The 18,432-nt window shown below is 28.1% G+C and overlaps 4 protein-coding genes across 7 annotated transcripts; 2 read left to right on the forward strand and 2 right to left on the reverse strand.

The window, feature by feature from the left end:
• Positions 1-856: 856 nt before the first annotated feature.
• Positions 857-6,300, forward strand: LOC100645795 (eukaryotic translation initiation factor 2-alpha kinase). 2 transcript variants are annotated; one of them, XR_007224890.1, is made up of 14 exons: positions 857-1,164; positions 1,749-1,872; positions 1,944-2,118; positions 2,206-2,362; positions 2,441-2,615; positions 2,691-2,952; positions 3,056-3,157; positions 3,256-3,439; positions 3,503-3,608; positions 3,704-3,909; positions 4,006-4,738; positions 4,807-5,151; positions 5,237-5,430; positions 5,584-6,300. XR_007224890.1 is itself a non-coding variant. In XM_048407852.1 (13 exons), exons 1-13 carry the CDS (start codon positions 1,040-1,042, stop codon positions 5,342-5,344), a joined length of 2,802 nt encoding a protein of 933 aa, XP_048263809.1. In that variant the 5' UTR covers positions 857-1,039; the 3' UTR covers positions 5,345-6,300. The 2 variants fall into 2 exon arrangements, 1 of the variants encoding a protein (XP_048263809.1); XM_048407852.1 differs by having other exon boundaries at positions 5,237-6,300.
• LOC100649092 lies at positions 6,066-9,943 on the reverse strand. Of its 3 annotated transcripts, XM_048407855.1 has the most exons (15): positions 9,818-9,943; positions 9,519-9,752; positions 9,282-9,448; positions 9,157-9,208; positions 8,903-9,082; positions 8,659-8,823; positions 8,130-8,560; positions 7,867-8,070; positions 7,650-7,796; positions 7,243-7,566; positions 7,027-7,177; positions 6,800-6,953; positions 6,549-6,733; positions 6,366-6,480; positions 6,066-6,292 (listed from the first exon to the last, which is right to left on the reverse strand). In XM_048407855.1, the coding sequence occupies exons 1-15, from the start codon at positions 9,885-9,887 to the stop codon at positions 6,148-6,150; spliced, it is 2,724 nt and encodes a 907-aa protein (XP_048263812.1). In that variant the 5' UTR covers positions 9,888-9,943; the 3' UTR covers positions 6,066-6,147. The 3 variants fall into 3 exon arrangements, with proteins under 3 accessions (XP_048263812.1, XP_048263810.1, XP_048263811.1); XM_048407853.1 differs by lacking the exon at positions 6,066-6,292 and having other exon boundaries at positions 6,294-6,953; positions 9,282-9,299; positions 9,381-9,448; positions 9,818-9,942; XM_048407854.1 differs by lacking the exon at positions 6,066-6,292 and having other exon boundaries at positions 6,294-6,953; positions 8,130-8,359; positions 8,450-8,560; positions 9,818-9,942.
• A 178-nt stretch (positions 9,944-10,121) lies between these two features.
• LOC100646023 (nuclear pore complex protein Nup154) lies at positions 10,122-16,793 on the forward strand. Its single transcript, XM_003396289.4, has 27 exons — positions 10,122-10,215; positions 10,506-10,686; positions 10,765-10,902; positions 11,001-11,097; positions 11,184-11,347; positions 11,449-11,594; positions 11,680-11,945; positions 12,018-12,268; positions 12,344-12,597; positions 12,672-12,845; positions 12,940-13,048; positions 13,124-13,335; positions 13,412-13,509; positions 13,583-13,772; positions 13,843-13,937; positions 13,993-14,089; positions 14,160-14,237; positions 14,310-14,506; positions 14,591-14,738; positions 14,819-15,051; positions 15,153-15,300; positions 15,370-15,462; positions 15,545-15,665; positions 15,744-15,848; positions 15,930-16,047; positions 16,126-16,248; positions 16,370-16,793. Exons 2-27 carry the CDS (start codon positions 10,551-10,553, stop codon positions 16,494-16,496), a joined length of 3,918 nt encoding a protein of 1,305 aa, XP_003396337.1. The 5' UTR covers positions 10,122-10,215; positions 10,506-10,550; the 3' UTR covers positions 16,497-16,793.
• Positions 16,794-17,117: 324 nt separating this feature from the next.
• LOC105665878 (histone H2B) lies at positions 17,118-17,663 on the reverse strand. Its single transcript, XM_012309930.3, has one exon. It carries the CDS (start codon positions 17,574-17,576, stop codon positions 17,205-17,207), a length of 372 nt encoding a protein of 123 aa, XP_012165320.1. The 5' UTR covers positions 17,577-17,663; the 3' UTR covers positions 17,118-17,204.
• Between the last annotated feature and the right edge of the window lie 769 nt (positions 17,664-18,432).

Consider the following 18,432-nt stretch of genomic DNA (forward strand, 5'->3'; position numbering starts at 1 on the left):
CCAGTAATAGACATTACAAAATATTTAATTATAAATACGAGATTTGATATCTGATAAACTTACAGAAAATTATGTACGTATGTAAATTAAATAATTAATTAAAAAGTATTGTTACATTACGTTATATGAAGTTTACAAAATTTTTGAATAGATGGGTTTTAAATTATTAAATTAAAAATATTTAAAAAACTATTCATTTTTGTTATCTCCATAGCCTTCTTAAATTTTTTTTATGAAAGAAGAACTAAGTATTTTTATATTATATGAAATCTAGAAAATTTTTAAATAAATGGAACTTAAATTATTAAATTGAAAATTTTATATTTAAAAAAAGAAAAAGATTAATAAAAAAATATTCTGTACTCTATATTTTTGTATCTTAAAATACTACATAATTTTCTTTATGTAACATGTATATAATTGTATAATAATTAAAAAAAGTTTTTTTTGATCTCTTAATTTTATTAAATTGTAATCTTTATAGAACATTTGTAATACATTTCATATTATGTACTTTTTAAATCCCTTAAATTCATGTTCTTTAATAAAAAAAGATTATCTTATATCGTTATAAATTATATTATTGACTGATTAATAGTTTTGCAAATGCATTTGTACATTATATGTTTTGCTGATTGATATGAGGTATTTCTAAACATACATATTCTTCTCTGTTAATCTCTTTAAGTCTCTTCCAGTCTCTTTTTCTTTGAATTCATATCACTCTTTAATTCCTTCATTTATATCATTATTATTACTTATAAATAACGTAATTGAAGATGTAAATAATATCTTAAAATATTTAATCATATGCTATTTCTCTTGTATGTTATTTTGCACGTATGTACAGGTGAGATGGCGCTAGAACTTATGTTTTTTGCGATTTATCAGTTTACCATGATTCGTTGTTGTATGTTAAACGAGCAATATCTGGCTTATTTTTATCGTAATATTCGATAAAAATATTATACGTATTATATTTTCGCGTAAATGTCAGAGCAAAATGTGTTTAGTTAATCAATCACTTCGAACTTAAAAGATGTCTTTTACACACTTATGGAGACTAACACTTCATTTGTTATGTATAATTTCATTCAGATTTCCATTTATTGATAGCGGCGATATCAAACAGTTAACGTTTTGTGAACAGAAATCATCTCGCAGGTAATTAAATACAAATTATTTTGTGCACATATTTAATGTTAAATTCAATGTACCTGTTACGCATATTTGTAATTTGACCAACATTACTTGAATCAAAATGAGTGATAACACCATCCATTGAGGACATTACAAAACATTACAACATCCACCAGGTGTTGTACACTTGCCCATTAAGGTATCTACTATATTATGGAGTGTTTGTATGAACAAATACCTGAAATGATAAAAAAATGTATATGCTTATTATGTACCATGAAATTTTACTGCGAATTACTTTTTACACTTATCAGAAAACGTAGAAGTTATATTATACTTTCCTATATCACTTTTAAGAATACTTTATTTATGGAATAAATTATTATTTTTATTAATTATTGAAACTTTGTAAAATAAGTCATGTAAAATAAACACAATCAATCAAAAAAGAGAATTTTGTGTTATGTAAAGGAGAATTATATTTTGAATATTGTACTACATTCTATTACATAATTTCATTTTTATTTTATTTTATTATATTTGCAGATAAAGCATCATATTATGTATTCAATGTAATAAAATATAATTTTTTAATATTTTTTTTGCAGTTTGTTATTTGTAAGTACATTAGATGGGAAGATATCTGCCTTAGATGCTAACAATCTTGGGGAGAAACAGTGGACATTAGAATTTAATGAACCTATGCTATCATCGAATATTCATCATAGAGAAGTAAATAAATATTGAATATATTTTACATTTTTAATATTATAGAGAAATATTAAACTTTCTTTTTGTTATAGCTTAATAATAATGGAAAATGGGTTCGTCTAATTCCATCTTTAAGCGGTGGATTGTATCAATTTGATGAAGAAAGTTTAGAAGCAGTACCAGTATCTGCAAACCAATTATTGCATTCATCTTTCCGTTACTCTGATGATCTAATATTCTCAGGTGGTAGAGAAGTAAAATCATATGGTAAATATTGCTAATATATATCTATAAATAAATAATTAGTAATATATAAAACTTAAAAGAAAAAAATGGAATATGTATTCTTACTAGGTGTTTCAAGCATAACAGGGAAAATTTTATATGAATGTGGTATCAATGGTTGTATTAACATCACAGATGGAGAAACATATATCAAACAAGAAGTGATCATTGTTCAAAGATTTCAACAAACTGTAAGAGCAGTTGAACCTCGTACTGGTATTGAGAGGTAAATTTCATAAAATACAAAATTCATCAAATGTTGTTAATGACAAATATTATATTAAATGAATTTACATTGGAATAGATGGAACTTCAGTGTAGGGCAACATGACTTAGTACTTGTTCCTTATTCTGATATGTATTGCCAAAATAAAGTAACACCTCATAGTTTAGATATTGAAATTAAGGTTAATGTACCTAATGGTTTGGTTTGGGCTGTTGATAAGAATGACCCTACAGTGAAATTGTGGCAATATAAGGTAATTTAATTAATTATAGGAATAAAATATATTTTCTAAGCTCTGTACTGGTTACATATATTGGTATTTTGTTAGTTTGATTCTCCAGTTGTTACTATATGGCGTGAAGATGCAAATACAAAAAGCAATGGGTATAAAAATTTGAAGGAAATTAATTTATTTGATAGTACACAACAATTTTGGAGTACAGATTTTTCAGCCAGTCCAGCACTTTATTTGGGTATGCACAACAGGCAGTTATATGTGCAAGAAAATACAGAACTCTATAAATCATTAGATGCATCACCAAGGTATATGCAGCATACAAAATATCCATGGCAACCTCACCCTGCTATTGGTATGAGAGCTTGGTTTTATCCTTCATTAAATATGTCTACAAGTATAATATTATGGTAGAACATAATATATCTCAGATAATGTAATTAAACAAGCTCTTTTAGATCATTCAATAAATAATAAAGAAGATGATGTATTACTTGAAATAACTGATGCACAAAGTATCACTGCATTATCAGTTTTATATAATTCGGAATATGTAAATGGTACATACATATAAAATATTAAGATTTTGTTAATAGTAAAAAAAAGACTCATACTTTCAATATTTAGCATTAATTTCTTTGATACAAATTTTTTTTAGGAAATGGATTTTATTTGTATTCAACAGATCAGTTAGAATTGGACAATAATAAACAATGTAATCTTACTACTTCAAATTTGATTGTTATCAAAGAAGAACGGAAATCGTTCAAGGAAAATAATACTCAAGGAGAGGATGAGGATACTCCTGTTCAAATTATCATTGTGTCATTATGGTATTGGTGGTATGTAAAATGAAATAAAAAAAGCATAAAATATTAATTCTTAACCTAAAATCTTTTCAATAGGAAGGAAGTTTTAATAATATCAATTACTACTGCGATTTTACTAAATTTTATGTTGACACAACGTCTATTAAATGCTACAACAGTTGCTAAAGATGCAGCGTTTCCGGTAAAGAATATTATAAATCTTTTTAATATTATAAAGTTTAAAAATATTGATCTTGAACATGAATTAAAAATATTTATATTTATATGGAATTTTAGCCTTTAATAGTTGAAAGACATATAGAGACAAATAAAAATAACCAACCTACTGATGAAAAGGAAATCGATAATTTTAAATCACGTTATCTCACAGATTTTGAACCAGTGGATTGTTTGGGAAAAGGTGGTTATGGTGTTGTTTTTGAGGCAAAAAATAAAATAGATGATTGCAATTATGCTATTAAAAGGATTGCTCTACCAAACAGGTATAAAATTCTACAGTATGATTTGATACAGTACAGTCAAACATGAAAAATAAGTACAACCAAATTTACAAGCTCATCCTTTGTTTTGTTCAACAGTACATATTCAAGAGAACGTGTAATGCGAGAAGTAAAAGCATTGGCTAAATTGGATCATCAAAATATTGTAAGGTACTTTAATGCATGGCTCGAGTGCCCACCTTTAGGATGGCAAGAAAAACATGATCCTCAGTGGATAAACAAGATTACATCTCCAAATTCAGATTTTACTTCAGAAGAAATTCATACGGAAACAAAAATGAATAATTCTGTTTGCATTAATGTCAGTCAGACTGATCAATCATCAATAGATAGTGCTTGTGAGGCCTATGAATTGAATAATGATTCGAATGACGATTCCTTTATTGTGTTTGTAAAATCCCAATCAGAAAGTCAGGATGAAAATCTTGTTAGTATCAGTAACTCTACTACTAAGAGTTCTAGTTCATCTCATTCCAGTAACAGAGTTGAAAAAGTAAAGTCAAAAGCTACTAATCGTTCATATTCTGAAAGCATTATATTCAAAGATACTGGCAGTAGAGTGCCAGGAAAAGAAGTGAAGAAAAAACGCCAAAGATCGTTTTCTTTAGATCTAAATAATAAGTCGAATACCCGTAAATCTCCAAAAATGTTCCTTTACATACAAATGCAATTGTGCCAAAGGTTAAGTCTCAGAGAATGGCTAAAAATGCAGTCAATAAGAGATTATCATCGTGTATTAAACATATTTCAGCAAATAGTTGATGCTGTGGAATATGTTCACTTACAAGGACTTATTCATCGTGATTTGAAGGTAATATCTGAAATCATGTTTTATTGCTCGAAAGTAAAAATTGTTATCTTAAACGAAATGAATTTCAGCCTTCAAATATATTTTTCTCTTTCGATAATAAAATAAAAGTTGGAGATTTTGGCCTTGTAACTGCAATAACAGAAGGTTACAATGAAGCTCATACTCCTTCAGAGAACGAAGACGTTACATTTAGAAATAGTTTACATACCGCATATGTCGGTACTCATCTTTATATGTCTCCTGAACAAATAAATGGTCAGGGCTATAATTATAAGGTTGATATCTATTCTTTAGGAATTATTTTATTTGAACTCCTCATTCCATTTGTTACTGAAATGGAAAGAATTGTTGCCCTTATAAACTTAAAAAAGTCAGTATTTCCAAAAAATTTCAGTAACGATTATCCGGCCGAGGTAAGAAAATCATATAATGTATCCTTAAATAATCTTAATTTCTGTTTTGGCTAAAATATATCAATTGCAAACATCTTATTTTTAGTATAATTTGCTGAACATGATGTTAGATGAAAATCCTAGTAAAAGACCTACAACATTAGGCATTAAAGCAAGACCACCATTATTAAATTATGAAATAGCTAATAACTAAGGTCTCAGTATAGACGAAGATATTTTGAAGAAAATTGCATTTTGAATTGTCTTGATTAACACAACATTCTTCTGTGATTAGTAATGGTAATAGTGAATCCTGAGAAACAAATTGAATAATTATATTCTCATAATTAGTTGAAATATAAAAAAAGATGTAGCTATAAGTCCTGTGTAATGTATTTATATATTATCTTATATTTTTTAATATTATTGTAAATTTTAACGTTATGTTAACAGGGGTACTTGCTCGCGTTGTTTTATTATAAAACAGCATTTATTCGGAATTACCTGAAGGAACGTCAATTCACGCAAACAATATAAAGCGTGAAATAAATTTATGATTTTTTGGTAAAGATTCATATATTGACTGTTTTATTTTATATTAAATAATTGATACTCACAATATTTTTTGCTGTATTGTCTTTAAACTGTAAATATAAGTTGCCATCACTGTAAGACAATACTTAATATAAATATATTTTTTATATTAATTCGTAGCATCTAAATATTTTCCTACAAAAGTTGTATTATTTTATACTACTGTTACTTAGAGAATATTGATGTTACCTTCAATATTGTTGAAAGTAATTACGTCTACTGCTACAATTAGAAATTTATATAAATGTATTTTGTAATAACATTAAAAGAATATGGGAATTTTATTAATTCACTAATTACTTCTGTTTACTTCTGAATACTTCTGTTTTTTATGAATTCTGTATTACGAAATAAGTTATTAGTGCACTAATTTGTTAATTATATTATTAATATTACTTCTTGTCCTTTGTCTAATTAAAAAGCTCAGTTATCTTCTAAAATTCTTGATACAACTTCATTTGCAGCTTGCTGACTACCGAGTAATGTTACACCATTCTTAGATAAGACGAAATTTATAGTGGATGTGGGATTGATGTTAAGCATTTGTGGAAGTCTATAAAAACCATGCCTAAAATATCATATGCTTTATTTTATTTCAGTTCTAACTTCTAGTTTTGTAAAATAGTTCATTAATTAATTACCCATTTCGAGCATCCTGAAATATTTCTAATAAACACCAAATTATCAAGAATATGAAACACATGATCACAACTTTACAGATAAGATTCCATTGCTTCCAAATTGTACTTTCAAATTCTAAGAGATTAAAGTTTTTCACAAATATAACATAAATAAATTATTTTATTTAAAAACGACTGTATTACCTTCACTTTTGTTCATCACAGTAATACCAAATGTAAAGAGAGTTGGACCTAAATCTTTATTTGATTTATTTCTATGATGATAAATATGACACGAATAAAAGTTTTCTATTGTATCACGAGTTATATAGCTTGCAATACTAACGGTACTAACTCGTCCATCATCTTTCAGATTGAAAAAATCATTGCTTGATGGAAAATTAAATATTACAAAATTAATATAAAAAGTACAATAGTGAATTTGACATATTTACTTGTTTCCATAAGATTTTAATAATTTATCCATTATCAACCATAGAACATATGTCTGTTTAGAAAATGTGTGTTCTTTTTCAAGAGGAATTGTATCATAGACACATGATAATTTAAGTTCTTGACCTAAGAGTAATGGTATTTCTTCATAATAATCTAAAATATTATTATGTGGAATTATATTATTGAATTTTAGATATCTTTATAATATTATATTAAGAATTATTACCAGATATACTAATAGTACGGCTAGAAAATCGGTTGCTACTTATTTCTAGAACTGGTAATGATATAAGATCTATTTCTTTTCCATTTATGTTGAGATATCCAAGAGTAAAACTTATTTGTGGTATATCTACACAGTTAGAACATATCTTCCCCTATTATAAAAAATTGCGAATTTCATATATGAAACAGATTTTTTCTTTTAAATAAAGCTATTTACTCTCATATCATCACGTATAGCTCCTAAGAATATGTCAGTTCCTGACATAATTATTGTCTTTGACAAAGTTAAAGGTACATATCTCTTTTCATTTCCATTAATTTGCATATACATATTTTTACCATCATGAGCTATTACTATTTCAAACCATTCTCCTATTAAAACATGTTCCATACTTTCAATTGCAGTAGAAGTTTCTCCTTGGTAAAATTTCAGCTTTACTTTTCCCTCTTCTAATAATAATAAGATATATTTATTGAAGAAATCACCTGGTATTGTTGCTATAAGTCCATTCATGCTCTCTATTTTTATAGCAATTATAATCTAAATTATAATGATTATAAAATTATTATTAAATAATGGCTTTGAAAATATTATTGATTAAATAGCAATTGTTAATTTCTTACTTGCCAATATTCTATACTTTCTGGACATGATACTGCAACTGAATCCGTCAAACCAATGTTAATAAAACCTTCATTGTCATCTCCCATCAAATATTGAACATTGTTACTACTGGATAAAAGATTTACATATTTTGTACCGTGATTATCCTAAATGATATTTTATATTCAAAATATATTTATTCACTTAATATTGCAGAACTGAATAAATATGAATAACTTTTGATGTATGAAGTTGAACAAGTGCGAAATTAATTGTTAGTTCTTGAATTTGTCCTTGAAATCCTCCGACTTCCATTGCGTGATCCAAGTCATATGAAATTGGAATGCATGAAAAAGTAGTAACTTCATGAAAACCATCATCAATGCGTAATACTCCATGTGTCCCATATATTGCAATTAATATTACATGCCATTGTCCAATCTAAAAACAACATAAGTCAAATACAAAACAATTAATGTATAAAATAAAACATTTCTTACTTCCAATTTGGTCTCATGAATTAAAGCTAGTGTACAGTCAGTAATTTGAGACAAAAGTACTATCTTCCCATTTTGAAGAAACAATTTTACGAAGTCGCACATCAATCCTTTACAATCCTTTTCAAAACGATAAATAATCATACCAAAAGGAGACAGTGGTAAAAACCTTAGATACACATGAAGCAACCGTGAAGGTCTTCCAGTTTTATCATACTGAAGACTACTCTTTTCTGTAAAGTGTACTACTTCATGTAATTTATTTATACATGGTTTAGTAAAACACTGACGAACTTCAGAAGCTGAACCAACACAAGATGTACCATTACCACTCGGAGAAGGATTGGTACACATTCGATTTCTCAATTGTGTACCAATCCCACAACTTGAAGTACAAGGTGACCAAACCATCCATGTTGACCACATTCCATTTACTAATAAAAATTAATAATTGTAAAATAATTTTTACAGATTATACAAGTTATTTCTAGAAAGTGTACAATATTCTACTTATATAAAATAACATTCTTACTAGAACAATTATTAATTATACAGCCTTTTATATCTTTAGATGGACCTTTACATGAAGTTCCTTGTAAATTTTGCGTTTCTAAACATAAGCGTTTCCTAGTTTGAACTCCACTACCACATTTTACACTACATGTGCTCCACTCATTCCAATTACTCCAAGTACTCCCTATTGAAAATAATGAGATAATATATAATTTAGAAATCATATTCCATGTAATTAACACTCAGACCTTGGGGATTTATACCTGAGTGCTTCCTGCAGTTAATTCCCACGCAGCTTTTCATTTCAAATGCTAAACCACTACACATTAATTTAAAATTTGAAGGAGTTGGACTATTACAAATTCTTGTACGATATTTTTGTCCTTTGCCACAAGTTGCAGTACATGCCGACCAAACTCCCCAAACACTCCAACCACCAGAGTCTGAAAATGTTTCATTATTCACATGCATTCATACATTTATGTAAATATTAATATGTATTTAATTATTTACTTACTTGGACATCCAATATCATATTTAACACAATTCATAGCATTCCAGTAAAGCATCTTTATAGAAGGTATATAAAAATATTATTCTTAAATTGTTCTTTAAATAATTACAAATTCTATTGTTTATTACCACATTGTTTCCAAGAATCTTTTCTACAACAGAAAATGTACAATCGGCAAGAAAACATAATTCTATTAAAGCTGGTAATTTTTTATGAAATTTCTTTACAATTTTCAGTTCTCCTTTACGTATAGGATGAGCATTTACAACTGTTTCGTAATCATTCATCATGCATCCTAAAAAAAATATTTATTACATTAAATTACATGTAAAATTACATTGATATTCTATCACTTTAGGTTGTACCAGTAATTTGACAATTTTCAATTTGATAAGTAGGACCAATACAAGGGGCTCCATTATTTAAAGGCACAGGATTATCACAAGTACGTCGTCTCATTCTTCTCCCTTTAAATCCACATTTCCCAGAACAAGATCCCCATGGACTCCAAAATGTCCAGCCACCATCAATGGGACATGAATCATCAAGTTTTAATCCAAGATTGCAATAAAGGTTTTGCATTGCATTCATTACATTATCTGCAATAAAAGTATTAACAATATATTAAATTATTAATATGAAACATATCTGATATATCTTTTACCAGTGGCACCAAGAAAAATCAGTGAAATGAGAAATATTAGGAAAAAGATTGTAGATGGCAAGATTTTCATTATATGTAATAATTTAGAAAATAAAATGTAATTATTATTATTGTATTATGTACTAAAAGTACTGAATCCTAAAAAAAGATGTTATACTTTATATTTAGTATATTCCTGTTTTAAGCGTAAATTGTTTAATGCATAAAGAGATTCAATTTGAATTCAAACATATTTATCTCCTATGAACCAGATAAATTCAAGCCAATAAGATTCATTAGTTTCGCGTATGCGTATGTAGTTTGTATGTTAATACAACTTAAAATTTACCTGTGTGGCGCGAGCGGCATAATCCTCGTGAATGTCATTAAAAATATATAAATAGTTCTAATAAATTGTAGTAAGTGTTTCTTAAGTAAAATGAATACGTTTTTATTTTTAGGATGCAATTATGTTTTTAAGAAACAATACAGTAGATCCTATTATTTTCAATATTATTTAATGTTTAGACTAATAAATAAGTCTAACCTTTAATCACAGGATGTTTAGATGAAAAAGTCAGATAATTATTTATAAGTACATAAGGATAATAATATTTGTTGATAATAATTATACAATAATAATAATTTACGTTAAAACTTGTTAATACCCTTGCTATTATCTTATTTCTATCTTTTTGTTTGAATTTAGTTCTGTGTGTATTTAATATTTAATTTTTCCCTGTACCGTACAAACATGACCCTCACTGAAATGGAACCGCTTAAAATACACTTAGATGCCTTAGAAATGGCAGGGAAAGTGGTTGATATACACATTACAGCTGATAGCAACTTTCCATCCTTAATTAATCTTATGAGATATAACGTACAAGGTAAATTTGTTGTTCTCTTGTCTCTTGCATATTTTTTTATTATTCGATGTTCTATAAAGAAACTCTTTTTTGTTTTAGGTGGACCAACTGTTAGTGGTCTTGATGATCATGATTATCCAAATTTAAATGGGATGTCATTATGTTTTCCTAATATAAATCAAATGAAAGCATACAGTAAAATTTCTTTGCCATCTGAGATAATGGAACATTTTCATCGTATCCTTTTATATAATTGATCATTCTTTAATATTTATAATACGCATGTTTTGTTTGCTTCCTTACATAAAAAATATAATTTCTTAATATATGATTAGATATGCAATGTCATTGTATGATGGGTCTTTTTACAGAAATTTCAAAAGCATGGCTTACAATTGATAGTGATATATATGTTTGGTCATATGAAAATGAGTAAGAATTTATTTAAAGTTTATAAAATATTTTCTCAAGGTATCATAATTAAGTAATTAATATTTATAATGATAATATGTTTTTAGGTCTGATGTTGCATATTTTGATGGGTTAAATGAAACTATTATAAGTGTAGGTTTAGTAAAACCCAAAGCAGGGGTGTTCCAATCTTATGTAAAATATTTGTTGATTCTTACAACTACAGTGGAAATAACTATTCTTGGAGTTACATTAACAGAAACCAGTGATGGTATAATACAGTTTCAGTTTTACTTGAAGATTACATCTTTTTTAAACCTTATTGTTACCTTATTTACTAAACCTTATTTAATGTTTCAATTTCCAATTTAGGCACTTCACCAGAAATGCAACTAGTTCCTGAACCAATTTTCACAGTTGCTACGGATGGGATTGGCATTACAACAATAGCTAACACTAATAGTGGAAGAATTTTCCTTGGTGGTAGAAATGGATCCCTTTATGAAATATATTATCAGGTAAAATTTGCTACACAAATATGAATTTAAAAATAATCAATATAAAAATCATAATTAATCACTTTAGTATATGTTCATTGTGTAGGCAGAAAGTAGCTGGTTTGGGAAACGTTGTAAAAAGATAAATCATTCTGAAGGTCCATTATCATTTTTAGTTCCATCATTTGTCACTATAGCTTTATCAGAAGAAGAAGCAATAATACAAATTTCCGTTGATGATTCACGAAATATTTTATACACACTCGGTGATAAGGGAACAATTACAGTTTGGGATATCGATAATAATGGAGCGTCCAAAGTCGCGTCTTTGTCACAAGCTTCTTTAGTACAAAACGCTGTTCATGTTGTTAAGTATGTATATTTATACAAATCCTAGTTTTAAATAACTGAAATTATAATTAATATTACATTTATCATTTTTAGAACACTGGATAGTAATAATTTTCGACCATTGGTGAGCATATCAGCTATTACAGAGTCAGAATCAGTACATTTAAACTTAGTTGTAGTTGCAGCTACTGGAACACGCTTTTACTTCAGTTGCACTGCAGTTGCTAATCCGACAACAAGACCTCAAGGTCTACAGTTAATACATGTTAGATTGCCACCAGGTTACGCTGCTAATGCTACAGTAATGAGGCCCAGGAAAGTACAAATGGCACATTATAGGAAAGGTATACATTCCAATATTTTCTTGTTAAAGACATAATATTAAAATTTATATACTATGCAGTATATATCTGTTACAGGAACATTAATTCTTGTTTGCGGTGGAGATACAGAAACTGCTTTATGTTTAAGTAATGATGCTTATCCATTCACAAATTATTTAGCAGAAACTCAAAGTCCTTTATCCCTCGATAGTCCCGTATGGGCAATGGCAGAAATTCTTGTGGAACCAGCTATATGTATTGAAAAACAAAGTATTACACAAGAAGAACCTCCTCTTCTCGTAAGGCAGCACATGGAAGCGCCACGAAAATTTATATTTTTGACTTCTCAGGTATATAATTAATTAAAGGTCTGTAAATCTATTAGATGTAGTTATTTACAAGTTGTTTATTTCTTTACTTACAGGGTGCCATTATTTATGTTCAAGTTCGTCCAATGGATATCTTAAAGCAGCTTCTATTAGAACAACGCGGTCCTGATACAGAAGCCGTTCGCGCATATTTTCAGTCGCAATCATTGGAACAAGCATGTGCAACTTGTCTTATTTTAGCCACGCTTGAAAGTTCTCAAAATGCTGAGGTCCTGATTCAGATTAAAAATTAAAATCAAAATTTAATTATAAAAATTAAGTTTTGTAAAATTAGAAAGTAATATTTAATTATAATTTGTATAGTTAGCAGAATGGGCAACAAGAGCATTCTTTTTATATGGTAGTCAACGAACGACAAGCATTGGACCTGCAATTGATGTACATGGTACTAACTTTGCTAATATAAATACAGGTATTACATTAATTTTATATGAAAGTTTTATTTTTCTTTATAAGTTTTTCTTTATATAGTTTATGAATGTCATAGGAGATATGCGCACATCAACACCGAGAGTTCCAAACTATGATTTAAGGCTTCAAGGATTTCGACCTCATGCACCAGTTGGACTTAATACAGACATTTCTCTGCAACAATTTTCTGCAAAACACAATGGTTTATATCTGTATGTAGGAAGAATACTTCGACCAATATGGAATATGCGTTGTATTAAACAAGAAGTTATAAACAACAAAACTCAGGTGACTTAAATTGATATAAATTTTTTTCATTGTTTTTGTTTCTGTATATTAACCTTTGCTCACATTATAATTTCAGATCTCTAGTACAATTTCAACAAGACAAGTTAGCTGGATCCTAAGTCTTCTGCAGGCATTAAGATCGTTTCTCAATAAAAATACCCACATTACTAAGCAGTATGTATCTATATACTATTTCAACAGCTTTACAAATGATTAAATTTTATTTGAACTACTTATCGATTTTTAGACACGGTACTACTAGAATAACTGATGGATTTGAAACAACTATACCTAGTCATTACCAAGAACCAATAGTCGAAGAAAGGAATTCTTTAGCTGCATTAAAAATTTTCATTACTCATGCTTGTGAAGTGTTAGAACTTTGGAAAATTTTATGTGAAAACCATTTAAATAATATTGTAAATTGTTTATCAAAGGTTAGTCAAATACATATTACAATTTTCTTTAAGTTGAAAATTTTATATTAATATTTATAATAATTTATAGGATCAAATTAATCAATTTTCTACAGCTACATTTCGAGATTTAATTTTAATTGGACATGAAATTTCTTCATTATTGATCATTCATCTTATAGATAGGTAAGTGAGCTAAATAAATAATAAATCCTGTGTACTAATTTTTACAAATCTACAGTTATCTTGGAGATAATGCATCTGTTGATGCTGTTAGTCAAAGATTACGAGAAGTTTGTCCAAATTTATATAGAAGCGAGGATGCTGTTTGTTCTAAGGTACAAGAAGTAAAATTAAAAGAATCATGATTTTATTTTTATATATTGTTAATATTTTTATAAATCGTAGGCTAATGAAATAATTTTGAAAGCAAAAAGTTGTACAAATCCAGAAGAGAAAGAATGCTATTTGCAATCTGCTTTAAAGGTAAACATTCTAATATTATATATAATATTATTTGTACAATTTTATACTCTCTGTTTACATTCACATCCTTAGCTTTGCAAAGAAGTTGCTCCCAGACTAAATTTAAGTGCAGTATGCCAACAATTTATCGCTTGTCAATTTTATTCGGGTGTACTCGAGTTATGTCTCTGTTGTGCAGAAAGAGTAGACCCTAATAACGCTGCCTTACATTATTATAAAAATAATGAACCAATCGAAGATCAAGAAGGAAGGTTTGCTTACATGAAAAGGTACTGATTATAAAATTACATTTTAATAATTGTACGTTTAATATATTGCATATTCTAATTATTCAGATAATTTTTTGTATATAGATTAGAGATTTATAAAGAATTCACTACGTTATTGGATCATCTTTATAATCAAAGCATTTCTAATCCATTGACACCTACTATACCCAGTAAACCTGGTCCTCCACAACAAAATGGCTCAACTATGCCTGTTACACCAGCAAAAGAAATAGTAAAATATACTTTCTTTTTAAATTATATTATTTCCAATAAATTTACTGGATCTTTTACATAAATATTTATATCTTTTAGTTACATGACATCATAACTGACGCATTACATTCTAAGTGTGAAATTCTCCACGCTTCAGTATATGCTTGGATGATAGAAAGAAGGCTTCACGGAGAACTCGTTGCTCTAGCAGCACCTTCTTTAGAAGCTTATCTCACCCGAGTCAATGCACCAGACTTGCTGTGGCAATTTTATGAAAAAAATAAAAATCATGCTGCTGCAGCTAAAATATTGGATGCTTTAGCAACCAAAGAGTATGTATAACGCACATAACTTTGATTAAATTTACACTTTTTTTCCTGATTTCAGGAAACTACACTTTATTTTTACTTTCTTTTCTTTTCTTTAAATATAGATCAAATGTAACATTATCACAGAGAGTTGAATATTTAGCTCGAGCAGTGGTTTGTATGAGAAGTGACCAAGCTGGATACGCTCCATACCTTGGCATTTTTTTACGTGAATTAGAAGACAAAGTAGAAGTTGCTAGAATACAACAACAGGTAAGTGATTATAAATATTATGGCAAAACCTATTTAGAATATGATTTGTATGTTGTCATTATATTGTAGATATTAGATACAATTTGTAACCAACATCTAAGCGGTAGACTCAGCGATGAAGCATCTAGAGCATTAAAGTTTTCGTTACTTGATATAACAAAGGTATGATCCAACTATGTGTGTTATGAATTAAGATATTTGTATGGAACTTTTAGGATTCACATCTGTTAATCATTCATTGTAGTTATACCAAGAATATGCGGACCCTTTACAATTGTGGGAGTGCAAATTATCTATAATTCATTGTTCTGGTCATCAAGATGCAATGTTAATCCAGGAAATTTGGACTAATATTATAAATAATGGTATTAACATTCTATCTTATACATTTATATGAATGAAAAAATATTTCGTATTTACGTTTTAATAATACATATTTACAGAATTAAAAGATGCGTCAACAGCAGAAGATAAAATGACTATTTTAATGAGCAAAATTATATCTTTGGGACAGGAGTATTCAGGATCACCACACTGTTTTCCAGTTGGTAATAACAAAACCCTTTTATCACCATTATGATATAATGAAAATATAATATGAAACTATAAGATGTATTATATTTTTTCAGATTTTCTAGTAAAACAGTTAGAAATAAAAGCATGTAAGTTAAATGTATCCAATAATGGAATTATATCTGGGTTTCTACAGTTAGGAGTATCAATGGAGGATCTCTTAGATATTTACAAGTAAATAAAATATGTTTATTGATAAATACATTTCTTTATATTTTACTTAATAAATAAATGCATAATGTTTGTTTTCAGAATGATTGGCAAAGATACTCGAACTTGGTTCAACGAAGGAAATGATTTTCATCTTATCGAATCAACTGCAAATTTAGTTAATTACTTTATATCTCATTCGAACATTACCAATACTTTCGTTAAGTAAGTACATTAATGCGTCATGAAAACAAATCAATAGATAATCATAAAAATAATTATAACAAAATGTGACAGTTACTTAATTTCTATTCAATTAATGTTAAAATAATTGATTAAATTGCAGACGAAAAATAATAACGAAGTGCCAAGACGTAATTTCAAAGTGTTTAACTACATTGTATAGCAAGCCTCATGGACAAGAATTAATAACGAAACTTAGATCGATTCAAAATGTTTTAACTCGTATGTAAGAAAGAATTTCTACTGTTTTTACAATAAACTAACGTTTCATAAAATCGTATAAATCGTGGAAAATTAAAATACAAAATGACTGAAATATTTTGTTCTATGAGAAAAGGATTTTATTAAGACACAATATAAAGTGTAAATACGAAGAAACCACAAGTGCTCAAATGTTGTCATAAATATTATAACGTCTCTTTCCATTAATAAAAGTTACGTGTATTGATATTTATGATGCAAATCACCTCTTTTTTTATTACATTAATTATGTGATAATAAAAAAATTTTACTTATTTTACATCTAATAGTCTCCGAGGCTTTTGTCTTTTCACGGTTTTCTATATCTTATGCTTACTAAAAACGTTTATGTAAGATTTCAGTTATGCATTTTTAGGATGATAAACTAACGTCGTATAATAAAAAATTCTTATTGTATCGATAACAAGTATTAAATTTTTGGTATTAATTAAGGTATGTATAAATGGAAACATTCTGAAGTCAATTTCAAAACATTGTCCTATCTCATACTACAAAACAGTTATAATGAATTTTAAAAACTTTTTGCAAAGGTTATACAAATATGTGTAACTTATGTTAACTAAGTGAACGATGTTCCAACATTAATATAATTTGGTGGTCCTGAAAAGGACCATTTCTTTTGCTTATTGATCTTAAAATTCAATGTCAGTTTATTATATCAACTTCGATATATCTTCTTATTTGGAGCTGGTATACTTGGTGACTGCTTTAGTACCTTCACTTACTGCATGCTTAGCCAATTCGCCAGGTAACAGTAACCTCACAGCAGTTTGGATCTCCCGAGAGGTAATTGTAGAACGTTTATTATAATGCGCCAATCGTGATGCTTCAGCAGCAATACGTTCAAAAACATCATTAACAAAACTGTTCATGATGCTCATTGCCTTGCTAGAAATACCAGTATCAGGATGCACCTGTTTCAACACTTTGTAGATGTAGATAGCGTAACTTTCCTTCCTTCTCCTCTTCTTCTTTTTATCGGCTTTGCTTATGTTTTTCTGAGCCTTACCGGCTTTCTTCACAGCTTTTCCACTTACTTTTGGCGGCATGTTGAATGCAGAATGTTTCAAAATTCAATACTTCCAGCGATATAACCGTTACAAGAGTCGGTTGTAGATTGCTCGTCCAGCGCTAACGCTTCCTTTATATAGCCAAATCACATAACAGCAGCGCACCAATCAGGGCGCTTCGTGCTCGCTAGATGGCATTTCTCGCCACGCGATTGGCGCGCTGCTGTTGTTGTTACCTGGAAATTGATTTCATAGAATGTATTCCACACATGGTTACGTGCGTTTTTATGTGCTCCAAACGTTGAGTTATACTCATTTTTTTATAAAAGTGTATTTTTCACATTCTATAAACAATTGATATGACAAAACTAATTCATTATATTTAAATGATAATATAAATATGATTATAATTTTGAACTATTTTACAATGAATATTATGTATATTATAATATGAGATTAATTAATCGAACATTATAATATGATATAATAATTGAAAAATAGTGATTTTACTTGCCTTATATGATAAATGAAGAGGCTGAATTAAATATTGGCATAAAATAGATTTTCTTATAGAATTTTGGGTGAATCTGTAGAAATTGGGATTTATTATGCAATCGTTTTTGGTAAAATGTTACCTCCAAGTCCAAAGTTTAAATATATGGATTATTTAATGATAATGAATTATCATTAAATAGTTGTACGATAGAAATAAATGTTAAAAAGTAGATAATGAACTTTTTAATAAAACGTAAATTTTCAATATCATAAAATCGATAAAGGAATCGATTTTAGAACTATTCTAAATATATAACCATTGTGAACTTTGTAAGTACTTTTATCAATGAATTTTCAAAATATATCACAAATAATGATATTAAACTTTATAATAGTAATA

This window comes from Bombus terrestris, chromosome 7, assembly GCF_910591885.1.
Source record: "Bombus terrestris chromosome 7, iyBomTerr1.2, whole genome shotgun sequence".
NCBI lineage: Eukaryota > Metazoa > Arthropoda > Insecta > Hymenoptera > Apidae > Bombus > Bombus terrestris.

Excerpts from the sequence above, each read along its gene's own strand:
- LOC100646023 (XM_003396289.4), top strand. The coding sequence starts at position 10,551 with ATGACCCTCACTGAAATGGAACCGCTTAAAATACACTTAGATGCCTTA. Across the intron at positions 14,739-14,818 it reads TTACACCAGCAAAAGAAATA|TTACATGACATCATAACTGA; the intron begins GTAAAATATACT and ends TATATCTTTTAG. Across the intron at positions 16,249-16,369 it reads ATTACCAATACTTTCGTTAA|ACGAAAAATAATAACGAAGT; the intron begins GTAAGTACATTA and ends ATTAAATTGCAG.
- LOC100645795 (XM_048407852.1), top strand. The coding sequence starts at position 1,040 with ATGTCTTTTACACACTTATGGAGACTAACACTTCATTTGTTATGTATA. Across the intron at positions 2,119-2,205 it reads TAGAGAAGTAAAATCATATG|GTGTTTCAAGCATAACAGGG; the intron begins GTAAATATTGCT and ends TATTCTTACTAG. Across the intron at positions 3,910-4,005 it reads AGGATTGCTCTACCAAACAG|TACATATTCAAGAGAACGTG; the intron begins GTATAAAATTCT and ends TTTGTTCAACAG.
- LOC105665878 (XM_012309930.3), bottom strand. The coding sequence starts at position 17,576 with ATGCCGCCAAAAGTAAGTGGAAAAGCTGTGAAGAAAGCCGGTAAGGCT.
- LOC100649092 (XM_048407855.1), bottom strand. The coding sequence starts at position 9,887 with ATGAAAATCTTGCCATCTACAATCTTTTTCCTAATATTTCTCATTTCA. Across the intron at positions 9,083-9,156 it reads ATATGATATTGGATGTCCAA|ACTCTGGTGGTTGGAGTGTT; the intron begins GTAAGTAAATAA and ends AAACATTTTCAG. Across the intron at positions 7,567-7,649 it reads AAAGTATAGAATATTGGCAA|ATTATAATTGCTATAAAAAT; the intron begins GTAAGAAATTAA and ends ATTATAATTTAG.